Below are 13585 nucleotides of genomic sequence, written 5' to 3'. Positions count from 1 at the left end.
CCTGGCCTTGAGCACCTCCAGGGATGGGGCACCCATCTCTGGACACCATCTCTGGACAACCCATGCCAGTGCCTCACCACCCCAACTTCATCAAAGTGAAGTAATAAAACCCTCACACAGAGGGCTTAACTCCTTGTGCCATGCTTCAGTGAGACATGAGGCAGGAGAGCTCCAGGGCCAACTATGGTGCTACATCCCAGAAGATGACAGCCCCAGTAACCCTTATTGGCTCTGTTCCTCCCACCAAGGAGCCAGGCTGCCCAGCAGCCTTCACAGCAGCCCTACTGTCAGTCACATGAGAGATCCCCAGCATGAGAGCTGCATTTGAAATGTTTGGAAATAGAGAGTAACTCCCAAAATAATGTTTAGCCAGGTGTTGCTTAACATAAGTTTCTAAGGAGATGAGACCTGTGTGACTGGGCTGACCATCAGGTTACCAGCCCATCTGTCTATTCAGTTGTTTCCCCTCCAAAAATGCTTCAGCTCTTGGTCAAACTTGAAGCTGTGCTGATGCCTCCAAAGACAGGCTCAAGTACACCAAGGTTACTGAATTTAGGTTAAAATCAAAGGTTTTTAATACTGATTGCGCTATGGAAAAGCTCAAGAGCTGTTGATAGTACTGGCCACCCTCCCCTCCTGCAGCTAGAAGAGGCTCCAGAGTACACAGCAGAAAGAGCAGATGCTTTCAAAATACAAAATTGTAAAAATAGAGATTTTATTTGTACAACATTTTTGAAAGAAAATCATTTAAAATACCACTTTTCTTCAGATATAAAGATATTTTGCAGGAGCAAGCCCCAGAGTTCCATAGTACAACCCTGCTGTACATGGTCTTTAGTTCAACATTATTTGCAAAGACATCTGAAAGGTTTATTAACAATGAGAGATTGCTGTTCAAAGTACACCCCTCAAAAAAAAAGAAGGAAAAAAAGTATTAACATAAGCAAGAGTGTTCATTTGTGTTTTCAACACACAGCTCACCAGAGAACCGGTATTTGCTGACAGAATGCATTGTCAAATGACTGCTCAGTGAGTTTAACAGCAAAGCCAGCTATGTTTAAAACCTACATGAAAGGATTTTAATAAATATTAAGCATATTGAATTTCCATCAGAGCTGGGCCATGCCTTCATACCCCAAGTCTAAGCAAAAGGACAGCCAAGCTGATACTACAGGGAAGGATAAGGGAGAACAATTCATGCAACAACCCTGTTTCACAGATCCCCACAACACAATGAAATAAAATAAAATAGAAATAAATAAAATAATACAAAATCCAGACAGAAGTATAAATCACCAACACAACCTTGTGTGCAAAGACCCCCTCGGTACACACCCAGACTTCCCTTCTCAACCAGCAGAGTCCATTGGCCTCAGACAGTGACAGTGCAGCTAAGCCAAGGAGAGAGGAGCATGGCTGGGTGTGACTTCCCTCATCTGGCTCCTGATACAACCTGAACTAAACCAGCCTACATGCAGTGAGGCCAGCACATAGATGGCTTCACCTTTCTGCTTAACCAGGGCCCTTGGTAGGATTCGTCCAGGAGCCAAGCTCAGGAAAAGCTCAGGAAAGGAAGTATAAAAAGCTGGCTGCACCCCAAGGAGAGCGCTCCACTGCTCTACTGAGGCTCTTTGTGTGCTGATGTCCTGTTCTGGACACCTTCTTACTCTAGGTCATGCCAACTAAACATAATGTAATCTGAAAGGACAAGGGGCACAAATTATTCAGGGGCATGAGCCATGGTCTCAGAACGTCACAGGATATTCAGTGCTTCAGTGTGAATGGTGAGCATTGGCATACAAACAAAATACACAGACACAGGGAGAACTGCTTTGAGATGAAATATATAAATACTACTGAAAATATGTACAACCATACACTGCCATTTATTATTTGTTCAATGTGTTCCAAGGAAAAAAATGCTCCATAGAAGAAACAGACTGCAACCTCATTGGGGCTGCAGCTGAGAGCAGTGAAAGCAAAGGCTATTTCTTTCCATTTCTCTAGTATATGGGGTCTCAAGCAATGCCACGGGATCTTCTGGGCTGCTTTCAGTGGACTCCACATTGGGATTATCAGCAGCAAGGCAAAATGGCATTATATGACACATGCTTGCTCAGCTGTTTTTGACAGGCAAAACTAGATGAAGCTTTTGTCTCCCCTCCCCCACCTTTTGGTAACATGTTAAGGCTATAAAATTACTTGTTTCCTATTAAACCAAACCTGTATCTAACATGCTATACATTTGTCACATATGGGCATTTATTTCTTCACAGCCCAGGAATTAAGGAACCAGCCTTGAATTCAGAAGCCTCTGGATCAGGTGTCTGTTCTGCTATATTATTGTTCTGCTATATAGCCCAGATCTATCCCTCTTCCTTTCAGACTCAAAACTAAGCTGTGTATGCTGAATTGTCCTGGGCTGGCTCATTCTGCTAAGTGGAGAGAAAGAGGCATCTTCATATGATGATAAAAACCTCAGGTGAGGTGAATCACCCTTGGCTAAGTGCATAAAGCTCGACGCAATGACTCTGGGCTCAGATGTGTAGTCAAATGACGTGCTATAGGTACTAGGATCAGTCAGTTTGCTGTGTCACCTAAATATAAGAGAGTATTGAGCAGTTCAGATTCTCTCTTTATAGCCAATGGCTAGGAATCATTGCAATATTTATAGTGGATCATCCGAACAGAAGTTTCTCTGTGCCTCAGTCTCCCACACATTCAACGAGGAAAATTCCATACTCAAGAGCAATGTCAAAAGGCTAATTCATCCGAGGTTGTTAGGAGCTCAGGAATGGACGTTGAGAAGGAAAGGGTAGAGTTTTCTTAGGTTACCATAAACCATTAACAAAGACAAAAGTATATTAAGACAAATATATTAATTCCCCCCTACCCCCATCCAAAATATGTAAGTCAAACTGGTGGATTACATTACAAGTGCCTGTAGACAAAATTTCCTATGAGTTCTTTAGGTTCAACTACGTATTTATCCGATCTTTTCTTCATCCAAATATAAACTGATATTACCAGAAAAAATAGAACTAATGCAACTCCAAGTAAAACTCCAAGGACAATCACTGCCACTTTCCAGGCAGAACTTTTTTCAGTTGATGACTGAGAAGACAGAGCTGAAAATTTAAAACATATTTCAGTTACGTTAGCTAGAAACAATAAAAAGTAGGCATAAGAGAGCACGGAGACCTGAGTGACAGCTGCATTTCACTTTTGGATAGCTTTGAAGCTTTTGAATAATATAAAAATGTTTTTGTATGTAGTAAAGATTTGTTAACTTGGAAATTTTATGGATGCCTCTCTCTCTGACGGTCCTTGAGCTCTCTTGGTGACATCCATTATCAGCAGATCTGAGGATTTGCTTAGTGGAAAGTGTCTGGAAGGTTCTGGGGGAACTCCCAGTCTATATCTCAGTAAAAAGTCTCTCCACGGTGTGAAAAAAGGGTGTGAAATGGAGCTGTACATAATGTAACCCCTCACAGTCCTCCTTATACATGCACAAGCAACTCTGTAAAATTAATTGGGACCTAGTCTGCCATCCATACTAACACCTGCACGTCTTACTCCATGATAAGGACTCCAGATAAAGGCAATGAAAGGCCTGTAACCCATGTAAGCATATCTCATCACTGTAGTAAAGATGCATGTAGTAATGGTGGAAAGGCACATAGACTAATAGTGCTAGACTAAACGTGCTAGCCAGCTTGTTACAAAGAGAGTATATTAACTTAGGTAGAAAGAGCATCCATGTTGTATGAACCCCCACCCAGCTCATAGCAGCTCAAGGTAATAAGTGTTTTACCACTACTTTGAGCATGACAGATAAAGTATTTTGGATAAATACCCTTCTGCACACTTTCTACTTTCCCTCTCTGCCTCTCAGCAGCTCTGCAGTCCTCTGGGTTAGTAAATTCACACTGCCTCTGGTCAGGGAAGAAAGCACCAATGTTTTTTGAGGGCTATCCATCAGATGAGAAGAAATCTCAACTCAGAGAGCTGTATTGCAGATGCCACTATAGAAGAAATATGGATTCTCCTCATCCCCTTCTCCACCAAAAGCCCATCATTTAGGGTCCCTTTGGAGAGTAAAAAATGATTACACACTATGACAAGAAGCTCTCTTAGCTCTCCTTCTGCATCATGAGAATTCATCCTTTAAGTCTGGAACTAGGTATGTGCATTGGCTCTTTAAAATAGCTCTGTAAACTACATGATAGCTGGAATATATTTACCTGTGAATGTTTAAATAGGTTATCTGAAATACATGAATCTCTTAGAAGGACAAAGTTGATTTATCAGCTTTTGTGCAGGGTAGGAGATCTGATTCTAATTCCCACACCATCACAGAAAAGATGTTTTAACATCACTTACATTGTACAGTTACTTCAACTTGGTCACCAAACTTTCTCTTTAATATTTGACTTAGGTATTCCCTCATGACGTTCACATCAACAGGCTCTTGCTTTTGCAGCAGAGAAATAAAATAAGCAATCACACTCCCAGGTCTGAATCCAACCATCACGATATCAAAGTGGTCATCTTTAAGTTTGATGCGCATTTCTCTAACAATCTGTGTAAATGGAAATTGATATTTGTTCCATTGTGTCAGTCAAATGAGATAGAGAAAGAGTTATTGCATACAGACATCAGGATATTCACTTTCTGCACTTATCATTCCTTCAGGGCTATCTCTTTGGAATAACAAACAACTGAATAATGACAGTAATTTTTGTCTGTACCACTACAATATTTACAGAAGGAGGATTTGGGAACAATGCAGTCTGTGACTGAAAATATGAAATAAAATTTTGACAGAGAATGGGAAGTTCTCTGTGCTTATAAGAAAAGAATTTTAAATTGCTTCTCATTAAATATTTTAGATTTGAGGACTAGGTAAGTAATATACTCCTCATCAGACAACATGCTTTGGTCAAGACTGTCCTTGCTGAGCAAGTGATTCATATGCTGTGTTATCAAGGAGGTATTAGCTTTTTCTCCTGTCACAATCTTGATTTAATAATTAATCTAAGTGACCGATGCTGCTAATTGAAAAAAAATAATTCTTAGCACATTTAAAGTGGCAAAGGAGATTACAGGAACTTACTTTTGTTTTGATACTTTCAGACATTGCTTTGTAGTCTTCACTGTCAGAGTCATAAAGTGTATGATTAAATGTCTGGCTTTTTAGCAAAGCACTGCAGGCAAATACTTGGTAATCTGAAAAAAAATATGTATATTAGGTGAATCTTGAGATGTCACTTTATGATTGCTTTATGGACTTTGTTATCTCATGCTATCAGCTTATAATACTAATCAATAGAAACAGAAACTAATTAAATAGAAAGAAAGAAGTATATCATGTAAGTGCATCTAATGTACTGGCTTCTGAACCTTCAGAGTTGAATCCTTTTCCTCTTCAAATTTGTCCACCATCGTAATCCTCATGACTTCTTAGTGATTCCTATTATAATTTAGGGCACATCCTACTCCCTAATTGGACAGCCATTCTCCCACTGATCTCAGCAGAAGCAAGAACAGTGTTTTATATTCTGCAAAACACTGAGTATGTTTCTCTCCTCCTGAGTAGGTGGATAAGCCCTAAACCAAAAGTATTATTTACATAGAAAAGTCCAGCCTAAAAATAGAGATGGAAGTTGACACTGAAGTTTGATGAAGGCAGCTTCCTTACCAAAGAAGTGTGAACTTCAGATGCTGAGTGAATTGAGACAACAAAACAGATGATAAAATACAAAAGATACTATATTGTGAAATGGTACCCTATATTTATGAACAAATAAATTTTAAAACTCTGTAAAACTTACCTGAGCATATAAAATATTTTAAGTCAGGACAGACGTGATTCTGTGGTAAGCAAAACCCAGTTCTGTTGAAACAGGAAACCGGATCTGTAAAACAAATAACAAAAAAAAGAGAATTGCCTCTGTGCATGGGTGATTGTTGCTAGTAAGAAAATGATGGGTTGAAAAACCCTCTCTTCACTCTACCTAGTGCATCATACCTCCGAAGTGAAATAGGTGAAAGAGATTTAATCATAACCAAGGAATCACTGAAGTAGCAGGCCCTTTGCCCAGTGAGAATTTGGAACTGCAGACTATAAAAATGGAGCATATCAGAAAAAGAGGCAGGTGGTGGGTGGGTAGGTGGTATTTTAGAATTTTACTGAGATAACACTGAGAACTCTAAGTTCTTACGGGAGATAAAGATACATGTTTTGCTACATGCTTGTACTACTTGGGTAAGCTGTACATATATTTTTCAGAAGTAGAATTCATTTGCAATTTCATTTGAAAACAACATGTACCATGGAGATTTGAAACCCCAGAATGCTTACCTAGATTGGCTAATAAGAATAACTTATAATGGTTCAAAATAGTAATAAAGGCTGGTACTGCAGTTTTTATATGGTTAGCTCATAGGGTGCAAATCCAGCTCCCCTTACAGAATTGTGTAATGTAATCTGTAACTCCAAATAAAATTCAGATGACTTGGTCTTTATTGCCAATATTAATCTTTTCAATTACCTCACAAACATATTTCTTGTAAGGCAGATGTCTTCAGACTACAAAAGGAAGCAGTTTTCTTGTTATTTAGAAAATAGGGGAGCTAATAAATGAAAGCCACTGGACTGAAGCATTGAAAACAACTGGATGGAAATTGTGTTGACAATTTCTTGGCTCCGTGTTCCTAGAGCTGATGATAGAAGGGACGTCTGTAAGATGGGACTTCACATTTAACTGCTAGAATAATAGCCCTAGAAGGGTTTTAAAAACAATCAGACAACCTATGAGAGAACTGGAAAAAAAAAAAAAAAAAAAAAAAAAAAAAAAAAAAAAAGGTTGCTAGAAAGAGAGTTACATTTAGAGGTCAAGAAATACTGGAAGAAAGTAAGAAACGCAAGAAGTCAAAATTAGATATTTCAAAAGTTATTAAAAGAAATCATGAGAATTTTCTCAGCCACTGATAAAGTATGATGAAGTGCAATATAATTTTACCAAAAGGGGACTGTGCTAAAATAACCTAATAGCTTCCTTTGACAAGCTGGTTAAGATATCTTCCAAGCTTTCACAATACAGTGCCAAGTAATTTTTTAGTGGAAAAAATGTGCCTAAAGGAATAGACTAATGGCACGATGTAAATGGGTAGCTTTAAAATAAGAAATCTTGCTCTAAAGGGCTATTACATGTGCTGTTCCTTGAGAATCAGTGCAGGCATAGAACTTGCTTTGCATTTCCGTTATAGATCTATAGAAAATACAGGAGTTTGCTCATAAAATGTGATGATGGCATAAGGTTAGCAGGTGTCATTGACACAGGGGAGAATTGAGATACCTTCCAGAAACAATTGGATGAAGCTAAGAGCAATGGGATGACATTTCCTGAGTTAGGATGAAATTCCCTGAAGGTTGAGCATTTGGGGATTAATTATAGAAATGTCTCCTCTAACCTGGGATTACAAGCATTGAAAAGAAAAGGGGTTCAGTGCCTGAGCTGATCACAATTATGTGTCACCCTCTAATACATCACTCAATACAATTCCAGTAGAGATAAGAATGTTAATGATGGGGTAAGCACACTCGTACAAACTTGTCTGGATTGCTGTGTGCAATCCCAGTGGCTCACCTTCTAGAAAGGTGGCTTTGATTTCAAAGAAATAAAGAATGATGGGGTCCTCCAAGGGAAAGAAGAACTTTTCTTAGGAAACTAGAAAAGAATGGCTTGTTTAGTCTAGCAAACAAAGGCTGAGAGTACTGTCCACATAAAAGTTTTTTATTATATTAGGGAAGGAGAGCACCATATGGGGACAGGAAGAGAGAGGAACTATTGAAGTTAGAGGGCAATGCTGGCATAAAAGCACATTGATAGGGATTTGTCCTGGATTTTCAGGTTGGCAAGTTGGTAGTGTTTTCAGAGCATCAGAGCATCACAACGCTGGAACTGCTTGCTATTTGTAATAGTATAGGAAAAATGCCCAATGCCTTTCAAGACAACTGATAAATGAGTTGATGAGAAACCTTGACAGTTTTTACCTTATAAATACATAACTATACTTAACAGACCACTTGTTGTAAAGTTTGTTAAGAGACAGGTATGGCTCAGCATTACCCAAAGGCCACCTCACAGCTTTTGTGTGGTCAGAGGCAGGCAGAGGAGTATTTTTCAATTAAAGCAAGTTCCTGTCTGCCTACAACATTTTTTTTTTTATTTTTTTTTTGCAGAGGTACCTATGACGTGATAACTATCAGTGTACAGACAGCTAAGAAGGTCCTTCTGAATGCCCTGGAAGCTAAACCGTTGGATCCAGATGATACATACAGTCCCTAAGTGATTCATAAGAAAGACAGTGTCATTTGGGAGTCTGTATGCTTAATATGAAAAGTTTAGTCAAAAGCATTAGATGTAGGGAAAGGATGTAAGCATTCAGGATTGCACACTTCCCAAAAGAAGCGTTCCAGGTGTATCTCAAATTTTGAGAAAGAAAATACAGCGTATGTTCTACTTTTTGTGACAAAACTAAACAGTTGGTTTTAATGTCTATATCCTAGGATGAAATTGAAAAGATAACAATAGCAATTAAGGATGCATTCATAAAAGAATGTGCAATCTAAGCTTCGCGTTACCACGTTTACTGTTAAATTTGCAACCAAAATATCTTGACATTTGTACAAAATTATCTAGTTCAACAACACAGCATGGACAGAAACTTTACAGAATAAGCACTTAGTCTTGCAAACTCCTGTTTAATCCAAGCAGTTCTATCCAAGTAAGGGGATGAATCAGATAAATAAAGACAACTTACAGGAACAGTCATCTACGAAATCAAATCCAAATCATACTGTAAAAAGATATTCTGAGAGTATATTCATTAAAAAGAAATGACATTATGATCAAGGAATTACCTGTTCGGACACTCACTGAAGTCCTGCTATTCTCAGCACAAGATAATACTTTTACAGATATTGTATATACGTGACCAGGGAGCAGATGTCTAAATATAGTTGTTGTCTCGTTGGTGATTTTATTTATCTCTCGGTTTCCATCCATGAGGGAGATGGTGTAGAGGATGCCTCTCTTGCCACCCTCTGTGGTCCAGCTGAATTGTATTGCTTCCCCAGTCACATTCTCAACTTCTATGGACACTGGCACTGCAAAGTAAAAATGTTTCATGCAGCTGAGAGGAACTTCATTTCACTTATGTAATTCTAAACATTTAATATTTAATCAAAAAAATACAAAAGTAACAAATACAATTTTTTGTTGGTTTTCTGTGGGCTAATTCCACCTTTTCATCCCATTCTCCTGCAAAAGCAGAAAGAAACTGTTTGCTCTATAGAGATAAATTATACATTAATTTACATTATTTGATGCCTCCAAAGTATAAATGGGTGGCATTCTGCTTGCTTCTAGTCTTTCTCACCATAGCAAGGCAGCTGCTGTGATGAGTGTTCTGAGGTAGAATGCTATTTGACTCATAGTGAAGTTTGATATAATCAGGAGGATGGATTCACTAAAAGCTACCGTGAAACCCTAAGTTCGAAGCAGTAGACAGAAATATAAAAATTGTGCTTCATAATAACATTACAAAAATCACACAACACAGTGATAAACCACTAGAGGCTGGAGAAGGCCTTTTTGACCTTGTGGAACCTCACTGGGTCTGGGATGGTTTTACCAAGATGTAGAAACTTCCTTGGCTAATATTTGTATATTTATATGTTTTCAGTGGTTATCTCAGGCTTCTCCTTCTGAAGTTATATCTGGAAAATTTACTTCACAGCTGATACAACTGATGAAAAAGATTACCATATCTGATTTTAATAACTAATCTCAGAACATTTTTATACTAGTTTTCAGTATTAAATATTTACTTACTGCAAGCTCTTGATGCAAATGTGGTAGCAAAAATGGAATTAGCTGTGGATCCTGTTAATCTACCTGTAGCACTTTTTGGAAGGACTGTAGTCATCTGTTCTGTAAAATAGCAATTTGGAGGCAATGACTAGAATTTCTTTTAGTTTTACCAAGTTTATGTGATTTATTTTCATAAAGAACTTTCAAAAAACAAACACAGAAAATATGCTTCCATTGTTTGTCTAAATAGTTAGCTATGATACCCTTTCTCATACAAAATCCCATCCATCAAAGGCCAGTATAAGGAAACATAATAAACTATTATGCAAGAGAGGGTCAGGAAGGGAAAAGACATAATATGCAAATTTTTAAGCTTTTTTAAAAATATTATTTATATATGATAAAAAATAGTTACGTGAAGGTGGATTCTGCTTTTGTTGACACACTCTCCCTGGAACTTGTGGACTGTTATCTATGAATCCTTTGTTGCATTGACAGGAATAACTTGCTCCTTCAGCAGTGCAGGTAGCATGTTGCCAACAGTCATTTAATCCTGGCTGACAACTATTCCTTGCTACAGTACAGTTAAATAAAATGGAAAAGGAAGAAAAAAAATAAATCAGCTATTAAAAAAAGAGATAAACAGAATATTATTATCCCACCCAAATCCCATTTCACTGGATGATAGCATTAATGAAAGATACACCACTATTTGAATTTGTAGTCTCATGTGCATTCATACCTTCTATAACAGTCCTTTTAAGGTCAGCTTTCAATACTGCACTCATGTTAAGGGACTTCGTAAAAGCATCTGAAATCTCTGTCACTGTTATGTTTTCTCCTACATTCCACACAATGTTGAAGAACACAACCACACTTCCATTCCTGATGCTATTAATTACAATACGCATTTTTCCTTCCTCTATTAGTTTTAGGATCTCCGTTGGCAGATGGTTTCTTATCTGCAAGGTAAAAAGTTTAAGTTATTATCTTTTTTCTCCTTTAAAACTAAGAATTGTTACAGCAATATGCTACCTGTAATTCATTTAGAAGCACCTCCCATAGGGTGAGAGTACGTGTAGCTGCTAGACAGAATTTCATTTAAATCAGGGCTTCAGAGGACAACAACAACATATATGAGATGTAAGGCCTCGATAAGTACTGCTTTGTTTCTAACCATCATACCTTCTTTCACAATCTTTAAGATTATTCATACCTGGACGCTCGTGACTGTTGACATGAAAAAGAGCCCAACAGAAAATAAATTTGGAGTTAAAATTCCTAAGGAAAATACCTCAGTAATGAAGAGAGTTTCGAAGTCCTTAAATGCTTTACTTGATTTGTTCTCATATTCAGGCATGAAATCTTTATTAGTAATCCTAGTGGTTCCATTTAAGACTTTAGCAGCTGTGGAGATATTAAAAACAAAATAACCAGACAAAGTATAGGTACTGTTTAAAAATGTTTCCTCAGATAAACACCTCTAAGGACAAGCACAAACCAGAGGTATATGTGGACAGGTTAATTCCCTGCACCCCAGCTGGCCAAAGCATAACTCATAAACACTTTTTGCCACTCACTGACCACTGTATTCCTCACCTTTTATTTGATGTGTCTCTGAGAAAAGAGGACAAGCTGTTACATTATGGAGAAAGGATGGTCCACCATACCCTTGGGCTGTGTGCCTCACAGCAAGGCAGCTTTGAATAAAATGCAAGAGGCATCGCCTTGACCTGCACCCCATTGACTCTGCACCTTCCAAGATGTTGATTCATGTACCACACAGTTAATCCTGGAATCATGAATCGTGCTGTCCCATGGGAGGACAGAGCAAGACTCTAGGTATTTCAGCTGGGAACCTAACTGCACTTTCAGGTCTTACTGAAAGCTTTTGCCATAGAGCTGCTGCTCACAAGAAGAAGCTGAGAAGTGAGAAGTAGGAGCTGCAGGACGCCAGGATTTCCTAGGCTACATGGCTACAGGACAACTGTGTGTTTAAACCTGTTGTCTACCACATAACCAGGAACTCAAAAGAGGGCACAACTTGCATGTGAAGATATAAGAGCTGGGCAGGCTGGTTGAGTAGGGAGCTGTGAGAGACAGTCACGTTGAACAGTGTTTCTAGTTCAGCAATGTTTTGAATATGGCAAAAAGATAAAGGAAGCTTTAGATCTTAGCTCCATTGCAAATCTGAAGATTGGCTTTTACTGTCTGAAAGTTTGGCCTTCCTCTTCATATTCGTTTCAGTTTATAGCTTATTCATGTCCAGGAAGGTGCACAATGGAAAAAGGCTTCATTGTCAGGCCACATGAATGTCAGTCTACTAATGAAAAAAATGGAAAAGATCCTGATAAAATACCTGTCCGAACTGTCATCGAGGTATTGATATTCACAGAGCAAGTTAAAACATCCACGGATATTTTGTATTCGTGATCAGAAAGCAGGCTTCCAAATGCAATACTGGTTTCATTTATGTTCCTGTTCTCCATCTCTCTGGATCCCTCCCACAGACGCACGCGATAAGGACCGTCTCTTGTGCCACCTTGAGGTTTCCAGCTGAACTGTATCGTTGTGCTTGTCACTTTCTCCAGCCGTATGGAGAGAGTGACAGGAGCTAAAAAGGAAAAAGGAAATCCCTGTAAGACATGTTCTTATAGTATGTGTGTTGCTAGGAATGAAGTATTAATGCAAAACTCGTTGTCTACAGAAAAAAGAATACTCTAAAATAATTTTATAAAGGTATGAAAAACCAAGTTCTACATCATACACATGCATATGCCATCATGAATACTATAACAGCACTATGAAAACAAATTAAGGTAGGATTAACCCAGTAGCTTTGTTTTCAAACAATAATATTATTATTTTCCAATAAAGATTAAAACCAAATAAAACCCAAAATACAATATATATATATATATATATATTGATGTAGCAAAGGTTGGTATTCTCCACTTTTCATTCCATGATTACCTTTCCATCCATTAAAAACAAAAAGAGATTAATTATGGCACATTCAATGAAGCAGAAAGGTAAACATTTGGCAAACAATAAATGAACAATAGAACAATATTCCCATGGTGAAAAAAAAAAAAAAAAAAAAAAAAGGAGAAAAAAGAGCTGTGAAAGAAAAAAACATTTCTGACAAACTCCAAAAAGAATGGGATTTCAGATACTGTATAAAACAATCAAAAGAGAACTAAAGTGAAAAAATACACTGTGTACTATATAACACAAATATAAAGATGGAATAAATCTAAAGGAATGTTATAAATGAAATAAAAAAGAAAATGAGAATGCAGCATTAAACAAGAAATTAAATGAAGATTGGAGAATAAACAAGCTGGAGTTCTATATTACAATATATTTCACAATACAGGAAGAAAAAGGAAATATAAAAAAGAAAAATGAAAAAGCATGCAATTACAAAGAAAAACAATATACAAAAAAAAATAATTCTATTCAAATACACTAACTATAGATTAAAAAATTCACAGTTACAACAAGAAATACTCACCACAAGATCCAGACAAAGGTGTATGAACAGATGCCGGTGGACTAAATTTAGCCATGTAGATAGTGCTCTGCATACTCTCTTCTCCGACTGCCACCGTGACCATGGAAGAAGTGGACAAAGATGTGGGACCGAAGGAAACAGAAGTCTTGTCACGTTTATCAGACATAGTGCTGCTCACCAGGGCCAT

At 37.8% G+C, this 13585-nt stretch overlaps 1 protein-coding gene across 1 annotated transcript; it reads right to left on the bottom strand.

Moving 5' to 3' along the window:
- Positions 1-715: 715 nt before the first annotated feature.
- On the bottom strand, positions 716-13512 carry LOC118160845. Its single transcript, XM_035315870.1, has 11 exons — positions 13399-13512; positions 12241-12495; positions 11176-11288; positions 10624-10843; positions 10297-10455; positions 9903-10001; positions 8930-9175; positions 5835-5918; positions 5117-5229; positions 4384-4582; positions 716-3128 (listed from the first exon to the last, which is right to left on the bottom strand). The coding sequence occupies exons 1-11, from the start codon at positions 13499-13501 to the stop codon at positions 2932-2934; spliced, it is 1788 nt and encodes a 595-aa protein (XP_035171761.1). The 5' UTR covers positions 13502-13512; the 3' UTR covers positions 716-2931.
- Between the last annotated feature and the right edge of the window lie 73 nt (positions 13513-13585).

The sequence above is a fragment of the Oxyura jamaicensis genome, chromosome 1 (assembly GCF_011077185.1).
Source record: "Oxyura jamaicensis isolate SHBP4307 breed ruddy duck chromosome 1, BPBGC_Ojam_1.0, whole genome shotgun sequence".
In the NCBI taxonomy this organism is placed as follows: domain Eukaryota; kingdom Metazoa; phylum Chordata; class Aves; order Anseriformes; family Anatidae; genus Oxyura; species Oxyura jamaicensis.
Note: the sequence above shows the minus strand (reverse complement) of the source record. Positions and strands in the feature narration are given on the sequence as shown.

Excerpts from the sequence above, each read along its gene's own strand:
- LOC118160845 (XM_035315870.1), bottom strand. The coding sequence starts at position 13,501 with ATGGTCACGGTGGCAGTCGGAGAAGAGAGTATGCAGAGCACTATCTAC. Across the intron at positions 12,496-13,398 it reads ACCTTTGTCTGGATCTTGTG|CTCCTGTCACTCTCTCCATA; the intron begins GTGAGTATTTCT and ends TTTCCTTTTTAG. Across the intron at positions 3,129-4,383 it reads AGTTGAAGTAACTGTACAAT|CTCTGTCTTCTCAGTCATCA; the intron begins GTAAGTGATGTT and ends TTAAATTTTCAG.